Source organism: Ornithodoros turicata, chromosome 9 (genome assembly GCF_037126465.1).
Source record: "Ornithodoros turicata isolate Travis chromosome 9, ASM3712646v1, whole genome shotgun sequence".
In the NCBI taxonomy this organism is placed as follows: domain Eukaryota; kingdom Metazoa; phylum Arthropoda; class Arachnida; order Ixodida; family Argasidae; genus Ornithodoros; species Ornithodoros turicata.
This window is the reverse complement of record NC_088209.1, coordinates 13,675,080-13,696,727: the sequence shown is the minus strand read 5'-3', so window position 1 is coordinate 13,696,727 and position 21,648 is coordinate 13,675,080. Positions and strand designations below refer to the sequence as shown.

General features: G+C 50.6%; 1 protein-coding gene across 1 annotated transcript in view; it reads right to left on the bottom strand.

Moving 5' to 3' along the window:
• LOC135368157 (hemicentin-1-like) overlaps positions 1 to 21,648 on the bottom strand; it is a 111,992-nt gene that overhangs the window by 11,825 nt on the left and 78,519 nt on the right. Inside the window, exons 37-40 of the mRNA XM_064601280.1 lie at positions 20,358 to 20,519; positions 4,975 to 5,136; positions 3,651 to 3,821; positions 1,680 to 1,850 (exon numbers count right to left, since the gene is read on the bottom strand). Of these exons, the coding sequence (XP_064457350.1) occupies positions 1,680 to 1,850; positions 3,651 to 3,821; positions 4,975 to 5,136; positions 20,358 to 20,519 (666 nt within the window). The remainder of the gene's footprint in view (positions 1 to 1,679; positions 1,851 to 3,650; positions 3,822 to 4,974; positions 5,137 to 20,357; positions 20,520 to 21,648) is intronic.

The window sequence follows — 21,648 nt, the reverse complement described above, 5'->3', positions numbered from 1 at the left end:
TGAATTGTTACGTCACGTCGACGAGCGCGCAGGCTTTCTGCATCTACACTCTTAAAAATGAACTACACCGCATAGCTGCTCCTACACTCTAAAAACAGAACTCCACCGCATAGCACGCTGTGTGCCAACCATTGCAAAGAATGATAGGCTTATCGCTTCTGATTCGAAGAGAGAGGGGGGCGGACGCCTTTTTGTGGCAATTTAGATATATGATAATTGCCACAAAAAGGCGTACGCCCCCGTCTTTCTTCGAATCAGAAGCGATAACCCTATCATTCTTGGCAATGGTTGGCGCACAGCGTGCTATGCGGTGAAGTTCTGTTTTTAGAGTGTAGCGAACCATAATCTCGAACGATACCGTTATCTGCCGTGATTTGTTGAAAACGGGAGGCGTACGCCTTTTCTGTGACACTTATATGCTGTTCATAATTGTCACAAAAAATGCATACGCCTCCCGTTTTCAACAAATGACGGCAGAGAACGATATCATTCGAGATTACGGTTGGCTGGGAGCGTGGAATGCGGCGAAGTTCACTTTTAAAATATGTAGGTGGTGTTGGCACAGCTGAAGCATGCATAAACGTCGCGTGAGCTGCGAAGAAGAAGGAAAAAGAAACAAGGCACGGGAGCTTCCAACACGTCACGCGAGAATCGTGCCGGCCGTCTGCGGCTGTTTTATTTTTCAATTCGTTTGTACGGCTATAACGTACCGCAGAGCAAGAATATTTTGCATTGTGACTTCTGGTGGACAGATAAGGAAGGATTTCGAGTGACGTTAAATGTTACTTCATTGCTCCGTTAAGAGGACACGACCACACAAGGCATGAGCTTCACATGTGATTGTGTTTGTGTGCACTTTCTTCTTACGATTTAAAGGGACTATGAAATTTCCCGAACCCCCATACTTTTTTTCGATGGAAACTGTTCTTCCCGCAGAGAAACTAACATGCCACAAATTTTTCCGGACGAAATCGCTCCACTCTGCGAGGAGCGCGCGCTGGAAATGTCTCTTCCGCGTTCCTCCTCTCCCGCGCATATTTCCCTGCCGATGGTGTAACAGTACGGACCGCACTTCGGTTCCCCATTACGTCACCGGTGTTGCACAACCACTGCCGAAATCTGCCGATCACGCGAAAGCTGCTGTCATGGAGATTTCCACTCCCGATGAACGCATACGCGGGATCCTACGGCGCATGCTCCTGGCGGGATTCCTCGGCTCGGCAACACGTCACGATGCCGTGTTGCTGAGCCGGCCGTGGTCGCGTCAAGTTGCCCGTTGTGTCTCCGCTCGGCAGCTCGCCACGGCGCGGCGCTAGCTGTCCTCCCTTCGCCGCTCCGTTTAAATTTGCTCCCGAGAAATCCGCTCGCGCGACGAAAGTAAAATTTCGGTTCTAGACTCAGAAAAATGTCTTCTTTCCAACGAAACGAAGAAAAAAATCGTTTCATAGTCCCTTTAACGTTTTTAAGACTTGCACCAACCAGCCAAATTTCTTATGTACCTTTAAAGGGAGACAGGGATAGTAGAGTGTTTTTAGGGTAAATATGGACGAAGGTAGTTGGGCACTTCCGCAATTCCACGGTCCAGAAGTATTCTAGCCAGCTAATCACCCAAGCCACGGGCCCAGAAGCCGAACATGAATTTCACCCAAGCAGTCCCCGTGAGACTATAACTTACTCACTTGGACAAGACTGTGGATTGCAGAAGTCCACCTGGATGGCGTTTCCGATGCAGGATCTTCCGCCTATGGAAGGAGGAAGAGCATGACAAGTGCGGGTGCGGCTTTTGGTACCGCCGCCACAGGAGACGCTGCAATGAGACCAGGAAGACCACTGGCTCCAAGATCCGTACACTGTTGAGAGTAATGGAAACAAAAGACAGCCGTTAAAACGGAGAGTAATGAGAAATGGTTTGAGTTATAGGCCCTGCACCATTCGCGTGTGGAAGCGGATATCTGCGGACATCCGTAAGAAGCTTGCGAGTTCGGATGAAATAGGGATATACGCTTGTTGTGATCTGCGATCGGATGCGGATGTCGCCGCATCAGAAACGCTCCGGTGTTTTCACTATCAGAACAAAAGGGAGGAAGTCCCCCGCGTGGACGAAGTTCGGTGAGAGCCCTCTCTCTTTTTTCTGCGCTGTTTCGTGCCGATGGGAAATAGAGGTTATTTCCTGGAACATTTGCTAGATATATCGAGCCCAGAAACTGGAACATCTCTGCGTTCCGTGGGAGACGCGTGTTTTGCGGGCCGGATGCTGATTAAATGCTCAACTTTGCGGGTCGGATGCAGATGTAGAAGTTGGTCGCCATTGCGATGCGGATCGAATGCGGACAGCAACAAGCTCATCCGGCAGGGCTTTAATTCGAGTGTACACTGCTCTGACGACGTTTCACATTAATGCGAGCTTTTTTCCATGTTGGCTAGACATATGCAGCGAAGTTGGAGTGTAGAAAAGTGGTAAAAGACACAGCAGACAATCACTTGAACTAGTGGTGATTGTCTGTTCCGTCCTTGTCCCTTTTCTGTACTCCAACTCTCCTGGAGATGTAACACAGGCTTCTAGAACGCTTCAAACCACCTACGCAGGCTAGACCATATTTTACAATTATACGCTTTACTTCACGTCGCCATGCGCCGACTTTTACGTAGCAGTGGTGATCACCAGCATTTCAGCTTGCGGACGAACTTTTGTCGCGTTAGGTCCTTTAGATTTGACGAGAACCACAACCGGTAAGGAAAGGCCTGTTGGAAATACGAGCTCTGGAACATCTTTGCACGCGTTTGCGGACAGCGCAGAGGTTATATCATTCGGAATGGCGGTTGGCTAGGAGTGTGCTAAGTGGTGTAGTTCTATTTTAACAGTGTAGTATTAGTGCGTTACGTACTCGGTATGCCCATTATACTCTCGAGAGGAGACAGAAGATCCCTCCTCAGACATTTGTCCGATTCCTGGTCTACCCTACAGTGGCAACACGACATTCCAACTAGGTCCTCTTTGGGAAGTGTAGACCCAACGCTGTCATACCGGCTACCTGCAAAGCTTCCTCGTCCTCTGAAGTCGCTCATCCACAGGCTACGTCTTAATGTGGCCTTCACACCGTCCTATCGATACCAGCTAGGCTGTGAGGCTAGCCCTATGTGCAACGAGTGTGGTGTACTTGCCAACGTTGAGCACATACTCCTCCGCTGCCGGACCTATATCAACGAGAGGCGTACACTGCAGTCACAGCTTGCCACCCTTGGCTGCCGCCCCTTCAACTTGTCGACCATCCTCGGCCCTTGGGACACTGCGGCCGACTCCAGGGCGGCCTTACGTCATGTGGTTGACTTCTTTGAGGCGACAGGCCTAAAGGACTCATTATGACCCCAGCAGCGCCCTCGGACATTCCCACCATCACGATCACGTTCAGCATCGCCATCGCCACTTCGATCATTCCCGTCATCTCTCATCGTCATTACTCATCATTGTCACCACTCATATTAGACCCCTAGCTATGGGGTAGCGTCCCACTCCTAGAGTGGAAAACCTCCCCACTTCATCATCACAATATATATGTTGTTGTTGTTGTTGTTGTTGTTGTTACGTACTCGGCACGAATGATGCATTGCAATTGAAAACCCATCCCACATCGGTGCGCAACGTCATTTACCTTCACATGGCCTTTCATTGCAAGTCGTGAACTGCGACGTTTCTCCCTGGCATTTATTTCCCCCGTGCTCTGGATGAGGAGAGTCGCACTGACGGGTTCTCTCTTTTTGTCCCGTCCCACAGGTGGAGCTGCATGAGCTCCAGTCACTCCATTCGCTCCAGCCGCCATGCACTGCAATTGGCGAAGGAAAGATAAATGCAATATGGCGTGCCATAATAATGCGTCTCATAAATAATGAGGCATCAAGATGAGGAAATGTGTAGCTGTTCGCTTTCGCAGTGAAAAATGCAGATAGTATTCGATGTACGTGATGTATTGCTACCGTGCAGGTCATCGCCTTCAAGCACCAGTCTGATCTGTGCACGGGTAGTGCATGCTATGTTTTATCGAATACTTCTTTCATTTCTCCGCCGACTAGAGCTGTATAATTTAGCGTCCGGGAAATTGGAATCCACATTGTTTGAAATGCCCCGGGAGGAGACGTGTGTGCAGTTGTGACGAGCGTGCCCGGTCTTGTTCTCCAACGATGTCCCCGGAGCTTCCTTTTCTTCAACTGAACTGGCGTCAACTGGCCTCAACATTCAACTGGCTTCCAGCTAGGACAGCCAGGTGGCAAAAGCACCGCAGAGACAATCTGTTCAGAATATATTTAATAACCATTCGGGTAGACCAACGTACACCGTTCTCGTTATCGTGTGTTAGCTTACGATGCGATAAAGTACTATACAAGCAGTACTAATACAACTTCAACGCTACCAAGTGTACCATGAGAACACGTTCAAGGAGGGAACACACTGAGCACACTAGGGCAAAGAACAACAGAAAACCCTCACAGTAAACAACGACTGGAGAGAGATACCCGGCACTTGATGACAGAAATGTATCGTGTGGAACGCTGCAGAAACTGCCCGTCCGAGAAGCATTATCTGTGTCTACAAATTAGCTATATCAGGAGTGGGTGCTAAATTCGGATGTGCCTACATCTAGCTTTCTTTCTACATCTGTTACGACACGAGATGTACCGGGCTCAACCGTACCGGGCTTAACGTACCGGGCTCACATTCTCAGACTCAGCTTGGGTCTGAGAATTTGTTGCACGTCCTTCTCGTTCCGTGTGTCTCGGTCCCCTACCATGAGTGGTGTTACATATTTAACTTCCACGTTTAACGAGGATCGTGATATCTGTCAAGACGGGCACGTATGCCACACGGCACGTGCTATCATACAGTACAATTATTGGACTGAGCAAGTTGATTGATGCTATGAAGTTCAGTCTGTAGAGCACTGACAGCTCTTCATCGTTGTTGGGCGTTAATCAACGTACCTGGACATTCTGCAATAATGCATTCCTCCGTCTCCCTGTCTGGACCGGGACATTTTACGGTGGATTCTTTGGGAACTTGACATCCGCGTTTTCGGTAGCGTATCCCACGACCACAGGTGGCGCTGCATACCGTCCACGCCTCCCATTCCGTCCAGGCACTACCTATGCAAAGTACGTACGATAAAAGTGTGACAATATATATATATATATATATATATAGATAATGAAGGGGAAATCTATCCATCTATATATATATCGATCCATCGATATATATATATATATATATATATAAAAGTGAAATAATAAGACTTGGACTACAGATCACAGGAACGTTAACAAAAACTAATTTATTTAATGGGCAATTTAACACGTAGATTAAAAAAAGAATGGTCGACGTTTCGACAGTGGCACTGTCTTCGTCAGGACGAAGACAGTGCCGTCTGATATATTAACCTATTTGTTCTATATATATATATATATATATATATATATATATATATAAGTAGGAAAAATCAGAAAACGACAAAGAGCTTACAGGAAAACACAAAGGGGAGTTTATTAACCTAATTCCTAATCCAGCACAATACATACGCTCTTTCGTCTCTTTTTCAGGCTCACGGGTATTTCCTCAAGGTCCTGCGGCACAGACCCGTTCATTGCCCTTTCACTTAGTCACCAACCTGTGTTAGTCATGACAAAAGCGCATGCGCTGCTCTCCTTTCCTTGTACATAACCCTCTCCCATATATAAAGCCTGTTCTTGTCACCAAACCCCAGTCCCGTCGAAGGCAGCGCTGATTGCCGAAACGTCGACCACTATCCCTATATGTGTTAAAGGGACTATGAAACGATTTTTTTCTTCGTTTCGTTCGAAAGAAGACATTTTTCTGAGTCTAGAACCGAAATTTTACTTTCGTCGCGCGAGCGGATTTCTCGGGAGCGAATTTAAACGGAGCGGCGAAGGGAGGACAGCTAGCGCCGCGCCGTGGCGAGCTGCCGAGCGGAGACACAACGGGCAACTTGACGCGACCACGGCCGGCTCAGCAACACCAGCCCCCCACAGCTCTCGCAAAATCTGTATCAAAATGCGTGTTACTGCGCACGAAGCAATCCGTGCCTCTCTATTGGTCGGACGCCACAAGCGTGTCCGGATTGGTTGCCAGAATTTGAAAACGGCACTTCGCGCTTCCTCGCGTGCGTGCTGCGTTCTCCTTCGGTCGGCAGTTTCATATGAAATCTGAACGGTGGGCGCCGCGTTGGTGGTGTCTTTCGTTGGGAGGCAAGTGCGTTCGCCGATCGCCGTTTTATCCGTGTATTATGGTGCCTTTGAAGGCTTTGATCGTGTTGTACTGTTTCTCGCCACAAACATCGGTCTACGAAGAGCCAATCGGATTTCAAACTGAAGTGTTGTCGTGAATTCTGGCTCGATGAACATGTCGAGCGCCGTCAGATCTGCATAGCGGTGACAAGAAAATACGATTCACGAAGCAGCATTTTATGTTTGACGTGTAGCAGGCAAGGATGATGATCAAGCGATTGTGCGCAAGTATGTGACAGTTGTTCGTTGCTGGGAATAAGCTGTGTCGATATGCGTATTTTGCAAGTTTGAACTTTGTTCCAGTGTGCTAGGAAGCGCTACGCAATGGACTCAGTACACTCAGTGCATGTATATGTGTCAACCTGCCGATTGTGTCAGTATAAATAAATTTGTTCATTACGACACTTTTCACAGTTGTTTGGGAATCACGGAATAACTTTACGACGTGCATGAAAGCTAGTAGACTTAGAGATCAGGGGTAGCCGGTACAGGCCAGTATGGAAAGCAGAAGTCAGCAATAGCCAGAACCGGTCGGGCTGCGAGCCAGACGGAAAGACTTCTGATTGGAGGATTGAGGAAGCAATCGCTGCACTCTCATTGGTCGTGTGCCCAGTGTTGTGTGAATTTAGCTATACTATGGGCTCTATGGGGAGTTGTGGAGAGCTGGCAACACGTCATCGTGACGTGTTGCCGAGCCCAGGAATCCCGCCAGGAGCATGCGCCGTAGGATCCCGCGTATGCGTTCATCGGGAGTGGAAATCTCCATGACAGCAGCTTTCGCGTGATCGACAGATTTCGGCAGTGGCGGCAGCCACAGCGCGAGCTCGCGGCATTACTTGCCATTGTGCAACACCGGTGACGTAACGGGTTACCGAAGTGCGGTCCGTACAGTTACACCATCGGCAGGGAAATATTGCTCGGGAGAGGAGGAACGCGGAAGAGACATTTCCAGCGCGCGCTCCTCGCAGAGTGGAGCGATTTCGTCCGGAAAAATTTGTGGCATATTAGTTTATCTGCGGGAAGAACAGTTTCCATCGAGAAAAAGTATGGGGGTTCGGGAAATTTCATAGTCCCTTTAATAAACTCCCCTTTGTCTTTTCCAGTAAGCTCTTTGTCGTCTTCTGATTTTTCCTACTTATTTCATTCTCGTGGTCAACCGCCCTCCTAAGCTTCTAATCTATCTATATATAGATACTCATGGAACGATGCGCAGCTACCCAGAGCTGACGAGCCGCAAACACGACTGAAACACGTGTCCTCTGGTGCTGCCGCATCGTTCCATGAGTATCTGTTTCCTGCGTGCAGCCATAGAAGCCATCTTAATCTGTAATTTTTAATTTCCAATACGTCTAGTGTCATTTACTTGTTTCTTTAATGGCTTTTCCCCCTCATTATATATATATATATATTTATAAGTCCCAAACGTCGCCACACCAGCATTGGACAGCTGTTTCGGCCTTATTGGGCCTTCATCAGCAATGCGTAGGTGGGCGACGTTTGAACGAGTGGCGTCGGAAGGTCACGTGGAACGTGATGTCCTCCCGTCAGGGTGAGAAACTCAGCTCTGAAAGCCCAGACTTATAAACACATGTTCAACGTGCAGCCAAAGATCCTCTGCTAATTTTCTTCCCCTTATATATATATATATATATATATATATATATAAAGTAAAAAAATAGCCGAAGCTCTGTAGCTGCACGCTGAGCAGATGTTTACAATTTGATCGTGCACTCCCAGCCAAGGACAGCTGTTTCGCTCTACTTGGAGCTCGTCAGCCTGGCGTAGGGAAGTGACACGATCTTGGGTCGGCACAACAGTGCGTCTCGGCGAGACGTCAATGTTCCACGGTGACGACGCCACTTGTGGAGGCCGCAGTGCAAGCCAGCAAGTACATATAAAAAGTAAAAAAATAGCCGAAGCTCTGTAGCTGCACGCTGAGCAGATGTTTACAATTTGATCGTGCACTCCCAGCCAAGGACAGCTGTTTCGCTCTACTTGGAGCTCGTCAGCCTGGCGTAGGGAAGTGACACGATCTTGGGTCGGCACAACAGTGCGTCTCGGCGAGACGTCAATGTTCCACGGTGACGACGCCACTTGTGGAGGCTGCAGTGCAAGCCAGCAAGTACATATAAAAAGTAAAAAAATAGCCGAAGCTCTGTAGCTGCACGCTGAGCAGATGTTTACAATTTGATCGTGCACTCCCAGCCAAGGACAGCTGTTTCGCTCTACTTGGAGCTCGTCAGCCTGGCGTAGGGAAGTGACACAATCTTGGGTCGGCACAACAGTGCGTCTCGGCGAGACGTCAATGTTCCACGGTGACGACGCCACTTGTGGAGGCCGCAGTGCAAGCCAGCAAGTACATATAAAAAGTAAAAAAATAGCCGAAGCTCTGTAGCTGCACGCTGAGCAGATGTTTACAATTTGATCGTGCACTCCCAGCCAAGGACAGCTGTTTCGCTCTACTTGGAGCTCGTCAGCCTGGCGTAGGGAAGTGACACGATCTTGGGTCGGCACAACAGTGCGTCTCGGCGAGACGTCAATGTTCCACGGTGACGACGCCACTTGTGGAGGCCGCAGTGCAAGCCAGCAAGTACATATAAAAAGTAAAAAATAGCCGAAGCTCTGTAGCTGCACGCTGAGCAGATGTTTACAATTTCATCGTGCACTCCCAGCCAAGGACAGCTGTTTCGCTCTACTTGGAGCTCGTCAGCCTGGCGTAGGGAAGTGACACGATCTTGGGTCGGCACAACAGTGCGTCTCGGCGAGACGTCAATGTTCCACGGTGACGACGCCACTTGTGGAGGCCGCAGTGCAAGCCAGCAAGTACATATAAAAAGTAAAAAAATAGCCGAAGCTCTGTAGCTGCACGCTGAGCAGATGTTTACAATTTGATCGTGCACTCCCAGCCAAGGACAGCTGTTTCGCTCTACTTGGAGCTCGTCAGCCTGGCGTAGGGAAGTGACACGATCTTGGGTCGGCACAACAGTGCGTCTCGGCGAGACGTCAATGTTCCACGGTGACGACGCCACTTGTGGAGGCCGCAGTGCAAGCCAGCAAGTACATATAAAAAGTAAAAAAATAGCCGAAGCTCTGTAGCTGCACGCTGAGCAGATGTTTACAATTTGATCGTGCACTCCCAGCCAAGGACAGCTGTTTCGCTCTACTTGGAGCTCGTCAGCCTGGCGTAGGGAAGTGACACGATCTTGGGTCGGCACAACAGTGCGTCTCGGCGAGACGTCAATGTTCCACGGTGACGACGCCACTTGTGGAGGCCGCAGTGCAAGCCAGCAAGTACATATAAAAAGTAAAAAAATAGCCGAAGCTCTGTAGCTGCACGCTGAGCAGATGTTTACAATTTGATCGTGCACTCCCAGCCAAGGACAGCTGTTTCGCTCTACTTGGAGCTCGTCAGCCTGGCGTAGGGAAGTGACACGATCTTGGGTCGGCACAACAGTGCGTCTCGGCGAGACGTCAATGTTCCACGGTGACGACGCCACTTGTGGAGGCCGCAGTGCAAGCCAGCAAGTACATATAAAAAGTAAAAAATAGCCGAAGCTCTGTAGCTGCACGCTGAGCAGATGTTTACAATTTGATCGTGCACTCCCAGCCAAGGACAGCTGTTTCGCTCTACTTGGAGCTCGTCAGCCTGGCGTAGGGAAGTGACACGATCTTGGGTCGGCACAACAGTGCGTCTCGGCGAGACGTCAATGTTCCACGGTGACGACGCCACTTGTGGAGGCCGCAGTGCAAGCCAGCAAGTACATATAAAAAGTAAAAAAATAGCCGAAGCTCTGTAGCTGCACGCTGAGCAGATGTTTACAATTTGATCGTGCACTCCCAGCCAAGGACAGCTGTTTCGCTCTACTTGGAGCTCGTCAGCCTGGCGTAGGGAAGTGACACGATCTTGGGTCGGCACAACAGTGCGTCTCGGCGAGACGTCAATGTTCCACGGTGACGACGCCACTTGTGGAGGCCGCAGTGCAAGCCAGCAAGTACATATAAAAAGTAAAAAAATAGCCGAAGCTCTGTAGCTGCACGCTGAGCAGATGTTTACAATTTGATCGTGCACTCCCAGCCAAGGACAGCTGTTTCGCTCTACTTGGAGCTCGTCAGCCTGGCGTAGGGAAGTGACACGATCTTGGGTCGGCACAACAGTGCGTCTCGGCGAGACGTCAATGTTCCACGGTGACGACGCCACTTGTGGAGGCCGCAGTGCAAGCCAGCAAGTACATATAAAAAGTAAAAAAATAGCCGAAGCTCTGTAGCTGCACGCTGAGCAGATGTTTACAATTTGATCGTGCACTCCCAGCCAAGGACAGCTGTTTCGCTCTACTTGGAGCTCGTCAGCCTGGCGTAGGGAAGTGACACGATCTTGGGTCGGCACAACAGTGCGTCTCGGCGAGACGTCAATGTTCCACGGTGACGACGCCACTTGTGGAGGCCGCAGTGCAAGCCAGCAAGTACATATAAAAAGTAAAAAAATAGCCGAAGCTCTGTAGCTGCACGCTGAGCAGATGTTTACAATTTGATCGTGCACTCCCAGCCAAGGACAGCTGTTTCGCTCTACTTGGAGCTCGTCAGCCTGGCGTAGGGAAGTGACACGATCTTGGGTCGGCACAACAGTGCGTCTCGGCGAGACGTCAATGTTCCACGGTGACGACGCCACTTGTGGAGGCCGCAGTGCAAGCCAGCAAGTACATATAAAAAGTAAAAAAATAGCCGAAGCTCTGTAGCTGCACGCTGAGCAGATGTTTACAATTTGATCGTGCACTCCCAGCCAAGGACAGCTGTTTCGCTCTACTTGGAGCTCGTCAGCCTGGCGTAGGGAAGTGACACGATCTTGGGTCGGCACAACAGTGCGTCTCGGCGAGACGTCAATGTTCCACGGTGACGACGCCACTTGTGGAGGCCGCAGTGCAAGCCAGCAAGTACATATAAAAAGTAAAAAATAGCCGAAGCTCTGTAGCTGCACGCTGAGCAGATGTTTACAATATGATCGTGCACTCCCAGCCAAGGACAGCTGTTTCGCTCTACTTGGAGCTCGTCAGCCTGGCGTAGGGAAGTGACACGATCTTGGGTCGGCACAACAGTGCGTCTCGGCGAGACGTCAATGTTCCACGGTGACGACGCCACTTGTGGAGGCCGCAGTGCAAGCCAGCAAGTACATATAAAAAGTAAAAAAATAGCCGAAGCTCTGTAGCTGCACGCTGAGCAGATGTTTACAATTTGATCGTGCACTCCCAGCCAAGGACAGCTGTTTCGCTCTACTTGGAGCTCGTCAGCCTGGCGTAGGGAAGTGACACGATCTTGGGTCGGCACAACAGTGCGTCTCGGCGAGACGTCAATGTTCCACGGTGACGACGCCACTTGTGGAGGCCGCAGTGCAAGCCAGCAAGTACATATAAAAAGTAAAAAAATAGCCGAAGCTCTGTAGCTGCACGCTGAGCAGATGTTTACAATTTGATCGTGCACTCCCAGCCAAGGACAGCTGTTTCGCTCTACTTGGAGCTCGTCAGCCTGGCGTAGGGAAGTGACACGATCTTGGGTCGGCACAACAGTGCGTCTCGGCGAGACGTCAATGTTCCACGGTGACGACGCCACTTGTGGAGGCCGCAGTGCAAGCCAGCAAGTACATATAAAAAGTAAAAAAATAGCCGAAGCTCTGTAGCTGCACGCTGAGCAGATGTTTACAATTTGATCGTGCACTCCCAGCCAAGGACAGCTGTTTCGCTCTACTTGGAGCTCGTCAGCCTGGCGTAGGGAAGTGACACGATCTTGGGTCGGCACAACAGTGCGTCTCGGCGAGACGTCAATGTTCCACGGTGACGACGCCACTTGTGGAGGCCGCAGTGCAAGCCAGCAAGTACATATAAAAAGTAAAAAAATAGCCGAAGCTCTGTAGCTGCACGCTGAGCAGATGTTTACAATTTGATCGTGCACTCCCAGCCAAGGACAGCTGTTTCGCTCTACTTGGAGCTCGTCAGCCTGGCGTAGGGAAGTGACACGATCTTGGGTCGGCACAACAGTGCGTCTCGGCGAGACGTCAATGTTCCACGGTGACGACGCCACTTGTGGAGGCCGCAGTGCAAGCCAGCAAGTACATATAAAAAGTAAAAAAATAGCCGAAGCTCTGTAGCTGCACGCTGAGCAGATGTTTACAATTTGATCGTGCACTCCCAGCCAAGGACAGCTGTTTCGCTCTACTTGGAGCTCGTCAGCCTGGCGTAGGGAAGTGACACGATCTTGGGTCGGCACAACAGTGCGTCTCGGCGAGACGTCAATGTTCCACGGTGACGACGCCACTTGTGGAGGCCGCAGTGCAAGCCAGCAAGTACATATAAAAAGTAAAAATCGATCAAATTGTAAACATCTGCTCAGCGTGCAGCTACAGAGCTTCGGCTATTTTTTTTACTTTTTATATGTACTTGCTGGCTTGCACTGCGGCCTCCACAAGTGGCGTCGTCACCGTGGAACATTGACGTCTCGCCGAGACGCACTGTTGTGCCGACCCAAGATCGTGTCACTTCCCTACGCAAGGCTGACGAGCTCCAAGTAGAGCGAAACAGCTGTCCTTGGCTGGGAGTGCACGATCAAATTGTAAACATCTGCTCAGCGTGCAGCTACAGAGCTTCGGCTATTTTTTACTTTTTATATGTACTTGCTGGCTTGCACTGCGGCCTCCACAAGTGGCGTCGTCACCGTGGAACATTGACGTCTCGCCGAGACGCACTGTTGTGCCGACCCAAGATCGTGTCACTTCCCTACGCCAGGCTGACGAGCTCCAAGTAGAGCGAAACAGCTGTCCTTGGCTGGGAGTGCACGGTCAAATTGTAAACATCTGCTCAGCGTGCAGCTACAGAGCTTCGGCTATTTTTTTACTTTTTATATGTACTTGCTGGCTTGCACTGCGGCCTCCACAAGTGGCGTCGTCACCGTGGAACATTGACGTCTCGCCGAGACGCACTGTTGTGCCGACCCAAGATCGTGTCACTTCCCTACGCCAGGCTGACGAGCTCCAAGTAGAGCGAAACAGCTGTCCTTGGCTGGGAGTGCACGATGAAATTGTAAACATCTGCTCAGCGTGCAGCTACAGAGCTTCGGCTATTTTTTACTTTTTATATGTACTTGCTGGCTTGCACTGCGGCCTCCACAAGTGGCGTCGTCACCGTGGAACATTGACGTCTCGCCGAGACGCACTGTTGTGCCGACCCAAGATCGTGTCACTTCCCTACGCCAGGCTGACGAGCTCCAAGTAGAGCGAAACAGCTGTCCTTGGCTGGGAGTGCACGATCAAATTGTAAACATCTGCTCAGCGTGCAGCTACAGAGCTTCGGCTATTTTTTACTTTTTATATGTACTTGCTGGCTTGCACTGCGGCCTCCACAGGTGGCGTCGTCACCGTGGAACATTGACGTCTCGCCGAGACGCACTGTTGTGCCGACCCAAGATCGTGTCACTTCCCTACGCCAGGCTGACGAGCTCCAAGTAGAGCGAAACAGCTGTCCTTGGCTGGGAGTGCACGATGAAATTGTAAACATCTGCTCAGCGTGCAGCTACAGAGCTTCGGCTATTTTTTTACTTTTTATATGTACTTGCTGGCTTGCACTGCGGCCTCCACAAGTGGCGTCGTCACCGTGGAACATTGACGTCTCGCCGAGACGCACTGTTGTGCCGACCCAAGATCGTGTCACTTCCCTACGCCAGGCTGACGAGCTCCAAGTAGAGCGAAACAGCTGTCCTTGGCTGGGAGTGCACGATCAAATTGTAAACATCTGCTCAGCGTGCAGCTACAGAGCTTCGGCTATTTTTTTACTTTTTATATGTACTTGCTGGCTTGCACTGCGGCCTCCACAGGTGGCGTCGTCACCGTGGAACATTGACGTCTCGCCGAGACGCACTGTTGTGCCGACCCAAGATCGTGTCACTTCCCTACGCCAGGCTGACGAGCTCCAAGTAGAGCGAAACAGCTGTCCTTGGCTGGGAGTGCACGATGAAATTGTAAACATCTGCTCAGCGTGCAGCTACAGAGCTTCGGCTATTTTTTACTTTTTATATGTACTTGCTGGCTTGCACTGCGGCCTCCACAAGTGGCGTCGTCACCGTGGAACATTGACGTCTCGCCGAGACGCACTGTTGTGCCGACCCAAGATCGTGTCACTTCCCTACGCCAGGCTGACGAGCTCCAAGTAGAGCGAAACAGCTGTCCTTGGCTGGGAGTGCACGATGAAATTGTAAACATCTGCTCAGCGTGCAGCTACAGAGCTTCGGCTATTTTTTACTTTTTATATGTACTTGCTGGCTTGCACTGCGGCCTCCACAAGTGGCGTCGTCACCGTGGAACATTGACGTCTCGCCGAGACGCACTGTTGTGCCGACCCAAGATCGTGTCACTTCCCTACGCCAGGCTGACGAGCTCCAAGTAGAGCGAAACAGCTGTCCTTGGCTGGGAGTGCACGATGAAATTGTAAACATCTGCTCAGCGTGCAGCTACAGAGCTTCGGCTATTTTTTACTTTTTATATGTACTTGCTGGCTTGCACTGCGGCCTCCACAAGTGGCGTCGTCACCGTGGAACATTGACGTCTCGCCGAGACGCACTGTTGTGCCGACCCAAGATCGTGTCACTTCCCTACGCCAGGCTGACGAGCTCCAAGTAGAGCGAAACAGCTGTCCTTGGCTGGGAGTGCACGATCAAATTGTAAACATCTGCTCAGCGTGCAGCTACAGAGCTTCGGCTATTTTTTTACTTTTTATATGTACTTGCTGGCTTGCACTGCGGCCTCCACAAGTGGCGTCGTCACCGTGGAACATTGACGTCTCGCCGAGACGCACTGTTGTGCCGACCCAAGATCGTGTCACTTCCCTACGCCAGGCTGACGAGCTCCAAGTAGAGCGAAACAGCTGTCCTTGGCTGGGAGTGCACGATCAAATTGTAAACATCTGCTCAGCGTGCAGCTACAGAGCTTCGGCTATTTTTTTACTTTTTATATGTACTTGCTGGCTTGCACTGCGGCCTCCACAAGTGGCGTCGTCACCGTGGAACATTGACGTCTCGCCGAGACGCACTGTTGTGCCGACCCAAGATCGTGTCACTTCCCTACGCCAGGCTGACGAGCTCCAAGTAGAGCGAAACAGCTGTCCTTGGCTGGGAGTGCACGATCAAATTGTAAACATCTGCTCAGCGTGCAGCTACAGAGCTTCGGCTATTTTTTTACTTTTTATATGTACTTGCTGGCTTGCACTGCGGCCTCCACAAGTGGCGTCGTCACCGTGGAACATTGACGTCTCGCCGAGACGCACTGTTGTGCCGACCCAAGATCGTGTCACTTCCCTACGCCAGGCTGACGAGCTCCAAGTAGAGCGAAACAGCTGTCCTTGGCTGGGAGTGCACGATCAAATTGTAAACATCTGCTCAGCGTGCAGCTACAGAGCTTCGGCTATTTTTTTACTTTTTATATGTACTTGCTGGCTTGCACTGCGGCCTCCACAAGTGGCGTCGTCACCGTGGAACATTGACGTCTCGCCGAGACGCACTGTTGTGCCGACCCAAGATCGTGTCACTTCCCTACGCCAGGCTGACGAGCTCCAAGTAGAGCGAAACAGCTGTCCTTGGCTGGGAGTGCACGATCAAATTGTAAACATCTGCTCAGCGTGCAGCTACAGAGCTTCGGCTATTTTTTTACTTTTTATATGTACTTGCTGGCTTGCACTGCGGCCTCCACAAGTGGCGTCGTCACCGTGGAACATTGACGTCTCGCCGAGACGCACTGTTGTGCCGACCCAAGATCGTGTCACTTCCCTACGCCAGGCTGACGAGCTCCAAGTAGAGCGAAACAGCTGTCCTTGGCTGGGAGTGCACGATCAAATTGTAAACATCTGCTCAGCGTGCAGCTACAGAGCTTCGGCTATTTTTTTACTTTTTATATGTACTTGCTGGCTTGCACTGCGGCCTCCACAAGTGGCGTCGTCACCGTGGAACATTGACGTCTCGCCGAGACGCACTGTTGTGCCGACCCAAGATCGTGTCACTTCCCTACGCCAGGCTGACGAGCTCCAAGTAGAGCGAAACAGCTGTCCTTGGCTGGGAGTGCACGATGAAATTGTAAACATCTGCTCAGCGTGCAGCTACAGAGCTTCGGCTATTTTTTACTTTTTATATGTACTTGCTGGCTTGCACTGCGGCCTCCACAAGTGGCGTCGTCACCGTGGAACATTGACGTCTCGCCGAGACGCACTGTTGTGCCGACCCAAGATCGTGTCACTTCCCTACGCCAGGCTGACGAGCTCCAAGTAGAGCGAAACAGCTGTCCTTGGCTGGGAGTGCACGATGAAATTGTAAACATCTGCTCAGCGTGCAGCTACAGAGCTTCGGCTATTTTTTACTTTTTATATGTACTTGCTGGCTTGCACTGCGGCCTCCACAAGTGGCGTCGTCACCGTGGAACATTGACGTCTCGCCGAGACGCACTGTTGTGCCGACCCAAGATCGTGTCACTTCCCTACGCCAGGCTGACGAGCTCCAAGTAGAGCGAAACAGCTGTCCTTGGCTGGGAGTGCACGATGAAATTGTAAACATCTGCTCAGCGTGCAGCTACAGAGCTTCGGCTATTTTTTTACTTTTTATATGTACTTGCTGGCTTGCACTGCGGCCTCCACAAGTGGCGTCGTCACCGTGGAACATTGACGTCTCGCCGAGACGCACTGTTGTGCCGACCCAAGATCGTGTCACTTCCCTACGCCAGGCTGACGAGCTCCAAGTAGAGCGAAACAGCTGTCCTTGGCTGGGAGTGCACGATCAAATTGTAAACATCTGCTCAGCGTGCAGCTACAGAGCTTCGGCTATTTTTTTACTTTTTATATGTACTTGCTGGCTTGCACTGCGGCCTCCACAAGTGGCGTCGTCACCGTGGAACATTGACGTCTCGCCGAGACGCACTGTTGTGCCGACCCAAGATCGTGTCACTTCCCTACGCCAGGCTGACGAGCTCCAAGTAGAGCGAAACAGCTGTCCTTGGCTGGGAGTGCACGATCAAATTGTAAACATCTGCTCAGCGTGCAGCTACAGAGCTTCGGCTATTTTTTTACTTTTTATATGTACTTGCTGGCTTGCACTGCGGCCTCCACAAGTGGCGTCGTCACCGTGGAACATTGACGTCTCGCCGAGACGCACTGTTGTGCCGACCCAAGATCGTGTCACTTCCCTACGCCAGGCTGACGAGCTCCAAGTAGAGCGAAACAGCTGTCCTTGGCTGGGAGTGCACGATCAAATTGTAAACATCTGCTCAGCGTGCAGCTACAGAGCTTCGGCTATTTTTTTACTTTTTATATGTACTTGCTGGCTTGCACTGCGGCCTCCACAAGTGGCGTCGTCACCGTGGAACATTGACGTCTCGCCGAGACGCACTGTTGTGCCGACCCAAGATCGTGTCACTTCCCTACGCCAGGCTGACGAGCTCCAAGTAGAGCGAAACAGCTGTCCTTGGCTGGGAGTGCACGATCAAATTGTAAACATCTGCTCAGCGTGCAGCTACAGAGCTTCGGCTATTTTTTTACTTTTTATATGTACTTGCTGGCTTGCACTGCGGCCTCCACAAGTGGCGTCGTCACCGTGGAACATTGACGTCTCGCCGAGACGCACTGTTGTGCCGACCCAAGATCGTGTCACTTCCCTACGCCAGGCTGACGAGCTCCAAGTAGAGCGAAACAGCTGTCCTTGGCTGGGAGTGCACGATGAAATTGTAAACATCTGCTCAGCGTGCAGCTACAGAGCTTCGGCTATTTTTTACTTTTTATATGTACTTGCTGGCTTGCACTGCGGCCTCCACAAGTGGCGTCGTCACCGTGGAACATTGACGTCTCGCCGAGACGCACTGTTGTGCCGACCCAAGATCGTGTCACTTCCCTACGCCAGGCTGACGAGCTCCAAGTAGAGCGAAACAGCTGTCCTTGGCTGGGAGTGCACGATGAAATTGTAAACATCTGCTCAGCGTGCAGCTACAGAGCTTCGGCTATTTTTTACTTTTTATATGTACTTGCTGGCTTGCACTGCGGCCTCCACAAGTGGCGTCGTCACCGTGGAACATTGACGTCTCGCCGAGACGCACTGTTGTGCCGACCCAAGATCGTGTCACTTCCCTACGCCAGGCTGACGAGCTCCAAGTAGAGCGAAACAGCTGTCCTTGGCTGGGAGTGCACGATGAAATTGTAAACATCTGCTCAGCGTGCAGCTACAGAGCTTCGGCTATTTTTTACTTTTTATATGTACTTGCTGGCTTGCACTGCGGCCTCCACAAGTGGCGTCGTCACCGTGGAACATTGACGTCTCGCCGAGACGCACTGTTGTGCCGACCCAAGATCGTGTCACTTCCCTACGCCAGGCTGACGAGCTCCAAGTAGAGCGAAACAGCTGTCCTTGGCTGGGAGTGCACGATCAAATTGTAAACATCTGCTCAGCGTGCAGCTACAGAGCTTCGGCTATTTTTTTACTTTTTATATGTACTTGCTGGCTTGCACTGCGGCCTCCACAAGTGGCGTCGTCACCGTGGAACATTGACGTCTCGCCGAGACGCACTGTTGTGCCGACCCAAGATCGTGTCACTTCCCTACGCCAGGCTGACGAGCTCCAAGTAGAGCGAAACAGCTGTCCTTGGCTGGGAGTGCACGATCAAATTGTAAACATCTGCTCAGCGTGCAGCTACAGAGCTTCGGCTATTTTTTTACTTTTTATATGTACTTGCTGGCTTGCACTGCGGCCTCCACAAGTGGCGTCGTCACCGTGGAACATTGACGTCTCGCCGAGACGCACTGTTGTGCCGACCCAAGATCGTGTCACTTCCCTACGCCAGGCTGACGAGCTCCAAGTAGAGCGAAACAGCTGTCCTTGGCTGGGAGTGCACGATCAAATTGTAAACATCTGCTCAGCGTGCAGCTACAGAGCTTCGGCTATTTTTTTACTTTTTATATGTACTTGCTGGCTTGCACTGCGGCCTCCACAAGTGGCGTCGTCACCGTGGAACATTGACGTCTCGCCGAGACGCACTGTTGTGCCGACCCAAGATCGTGTCACTTCCCTACGCCAGGCTGACGAGCTCCAAGTAGAGCGAAACAGCTGTCCTTGGCTGGGAGTGCACGATCAAATTATATATATATATATATACAGCAATAGGTATAGTAATATAATACTAGTACTATATATAACATAGAAATTAGAAAGGAGGCCAATCGCCCACCGCACCCCCATACACGCACTTCTTTTCCTGGAGTCGGATGACTGTACGGGTATTCGAGGTTCATATGAAAATACGAATTGCAATGAGGATAGAGGTGAGTCGAGTGTAATGCAGAAATGACAGCAGGGAAAAGTGAGAGACACAGGGGATAGCATACGTCCTGGCCCGACTTCAGGGGGAACTGTGCTGACATTTCTCTGGAAAGTTTTGGAAAAACGTAGAGCACAACCGGTGGTACGCTTCGAACACACTGCATCCCATTCTTCAGCACGAGCTTGGCTACCACCGGCGCGCGTTAACGTCCAGCGTTACCATCGACGTCTTAACCCGCTCGGTCAAGCCACTGTTTTTGAATATAGACTAGCTCCAGTTTTGCTCCCTTACAATTCTCAAACGGCCTTAAGTGAAACGCTCAAATGTAACGAGATTTAAGCGTGATTAGTAGGCGCGTTCTTTTTGAAAGAAAAGTGCCGTACTCGTGCTGAACCAGTTTTTAAGCGTACGCGAGGTGTGGACACAGTTCTGAACCAGTTGCGCTGACGTGACACCACCGGCTCCTAAAAAGAATGAGGAAGTGCAGTCCTTGTCGTCTGCTACAAAGCGTTTTCTCGTGTCTGTTAGCATGGCTGTCTTGTAGGCTGTTTTCTTCTGGTTTGTTTTACTTGCACAATTACTTGCAATTTACTTGCACAACAATTAATTTGCGACTTTTGGGAGATTCTCCCTCCTTATGGCGTCTTCTTTTGACAGCGCGAATGCTCACAATAAGATTGCCATCTCCTATAAACGGCATAGAATATACTTTACAGCCCACAAAGTATCAAAACTGTTAACTCACCTTCACACGACATGCAGGGAAGATATTCTCGATCTTGCCCGTCACAAACTTTTCCGCCGTTGCGAGGCTCGGGGTTGTTACAGAGCCTTTTGCGGACTCTCTTGCCGCCACAGAGTCCAGGACACTGGCTCCACGGTTCCCAAAGTGACCACCTGCCATCAACTGCAATGTCGCGCAAAAATGTCAACAACACCTTAAGGTTACAATCCAGGTTCAAACACAAGTACATCAGGTAGTACAACAGATACAACAATATACCATGTTTTCTTGTAGGGGCGGATCTAGAAGGGGTGGGGGTGGGGGGTTAGGATGACCTGACCCCTACCTCAGTTTTTGTCCACATAGTGTTTAATTGACCTAGGTCGTGTATCTACATTGCTGGGTCCCCACTCTGAGAAAAATCCCCGTTTTCTTGTGACGATCCTTGCAAGAACTGAGGGTCTTGAGGCCTGACCATCCGAGTCACCTTGCAAGCTATTCCAATGAAATTCGGAGCCGGTTACCTACATGAATTTTGTAGGCATGGCTTTCCCGGCCTCTTTTCGGTTTGTGTTCTGCCCATCCAATTGGAGACAAAACCCGTACTTACGTTTGATGCGTCTTAGCCGGGCGCCGCCATCGCTCCGTGGGTATCTTCCCTGCCTTTTCCTAAGACGCTTTAAAAGAGCTATGAACTGTACCAAGCGAGCCCGCCGACTGTGTCGGCTCCAAACGGCAATTTCAACGTGTTGTCTGTGACACGTTTTGTATAGGTAAATTTGATAGGTGCGTATCTTCAGCACGTAGCATGCTCCTAGCCAACCATCTTCCCGACAACGTTCTCGCCCATGATTTGTTGATAACGAGAGGCGAAGTTTATTATGTATCTATTATGCGCGGCTACAAAATAGCTACGCCTCCCGTTTTCAACAAATGAGAGACAAAAGCGTTGTCATTCGGGATGATGGTTGGCTACACTCTTAGAAATGAACTTCACCACATAGCACGCTCCTAGCCAACCATCATCCCGAATGACAACGTTCTCGCCCCTGATTTGTTGAAAACGGGAGGAGGAGCCTATTTTGTGCCGTGCATAATGGCACAAAATAGGCTCCTCCTCCCGTTTTCAACAAATCTAGAGCGAGAACCTTGTCATTCGGGGTGATGGTTGGCTAGGAGCATGCTATGTGGTGAAGTTCATTTTTAAGAGTGTAGGAGCGTGCCATGTAGTGAAGTTCATCTTGAAGAGGGTAAAGTAGAATGCTATGTGTACCTCCGCGTTGGCGTCTGATTGGGTGCTACAATACTTCAG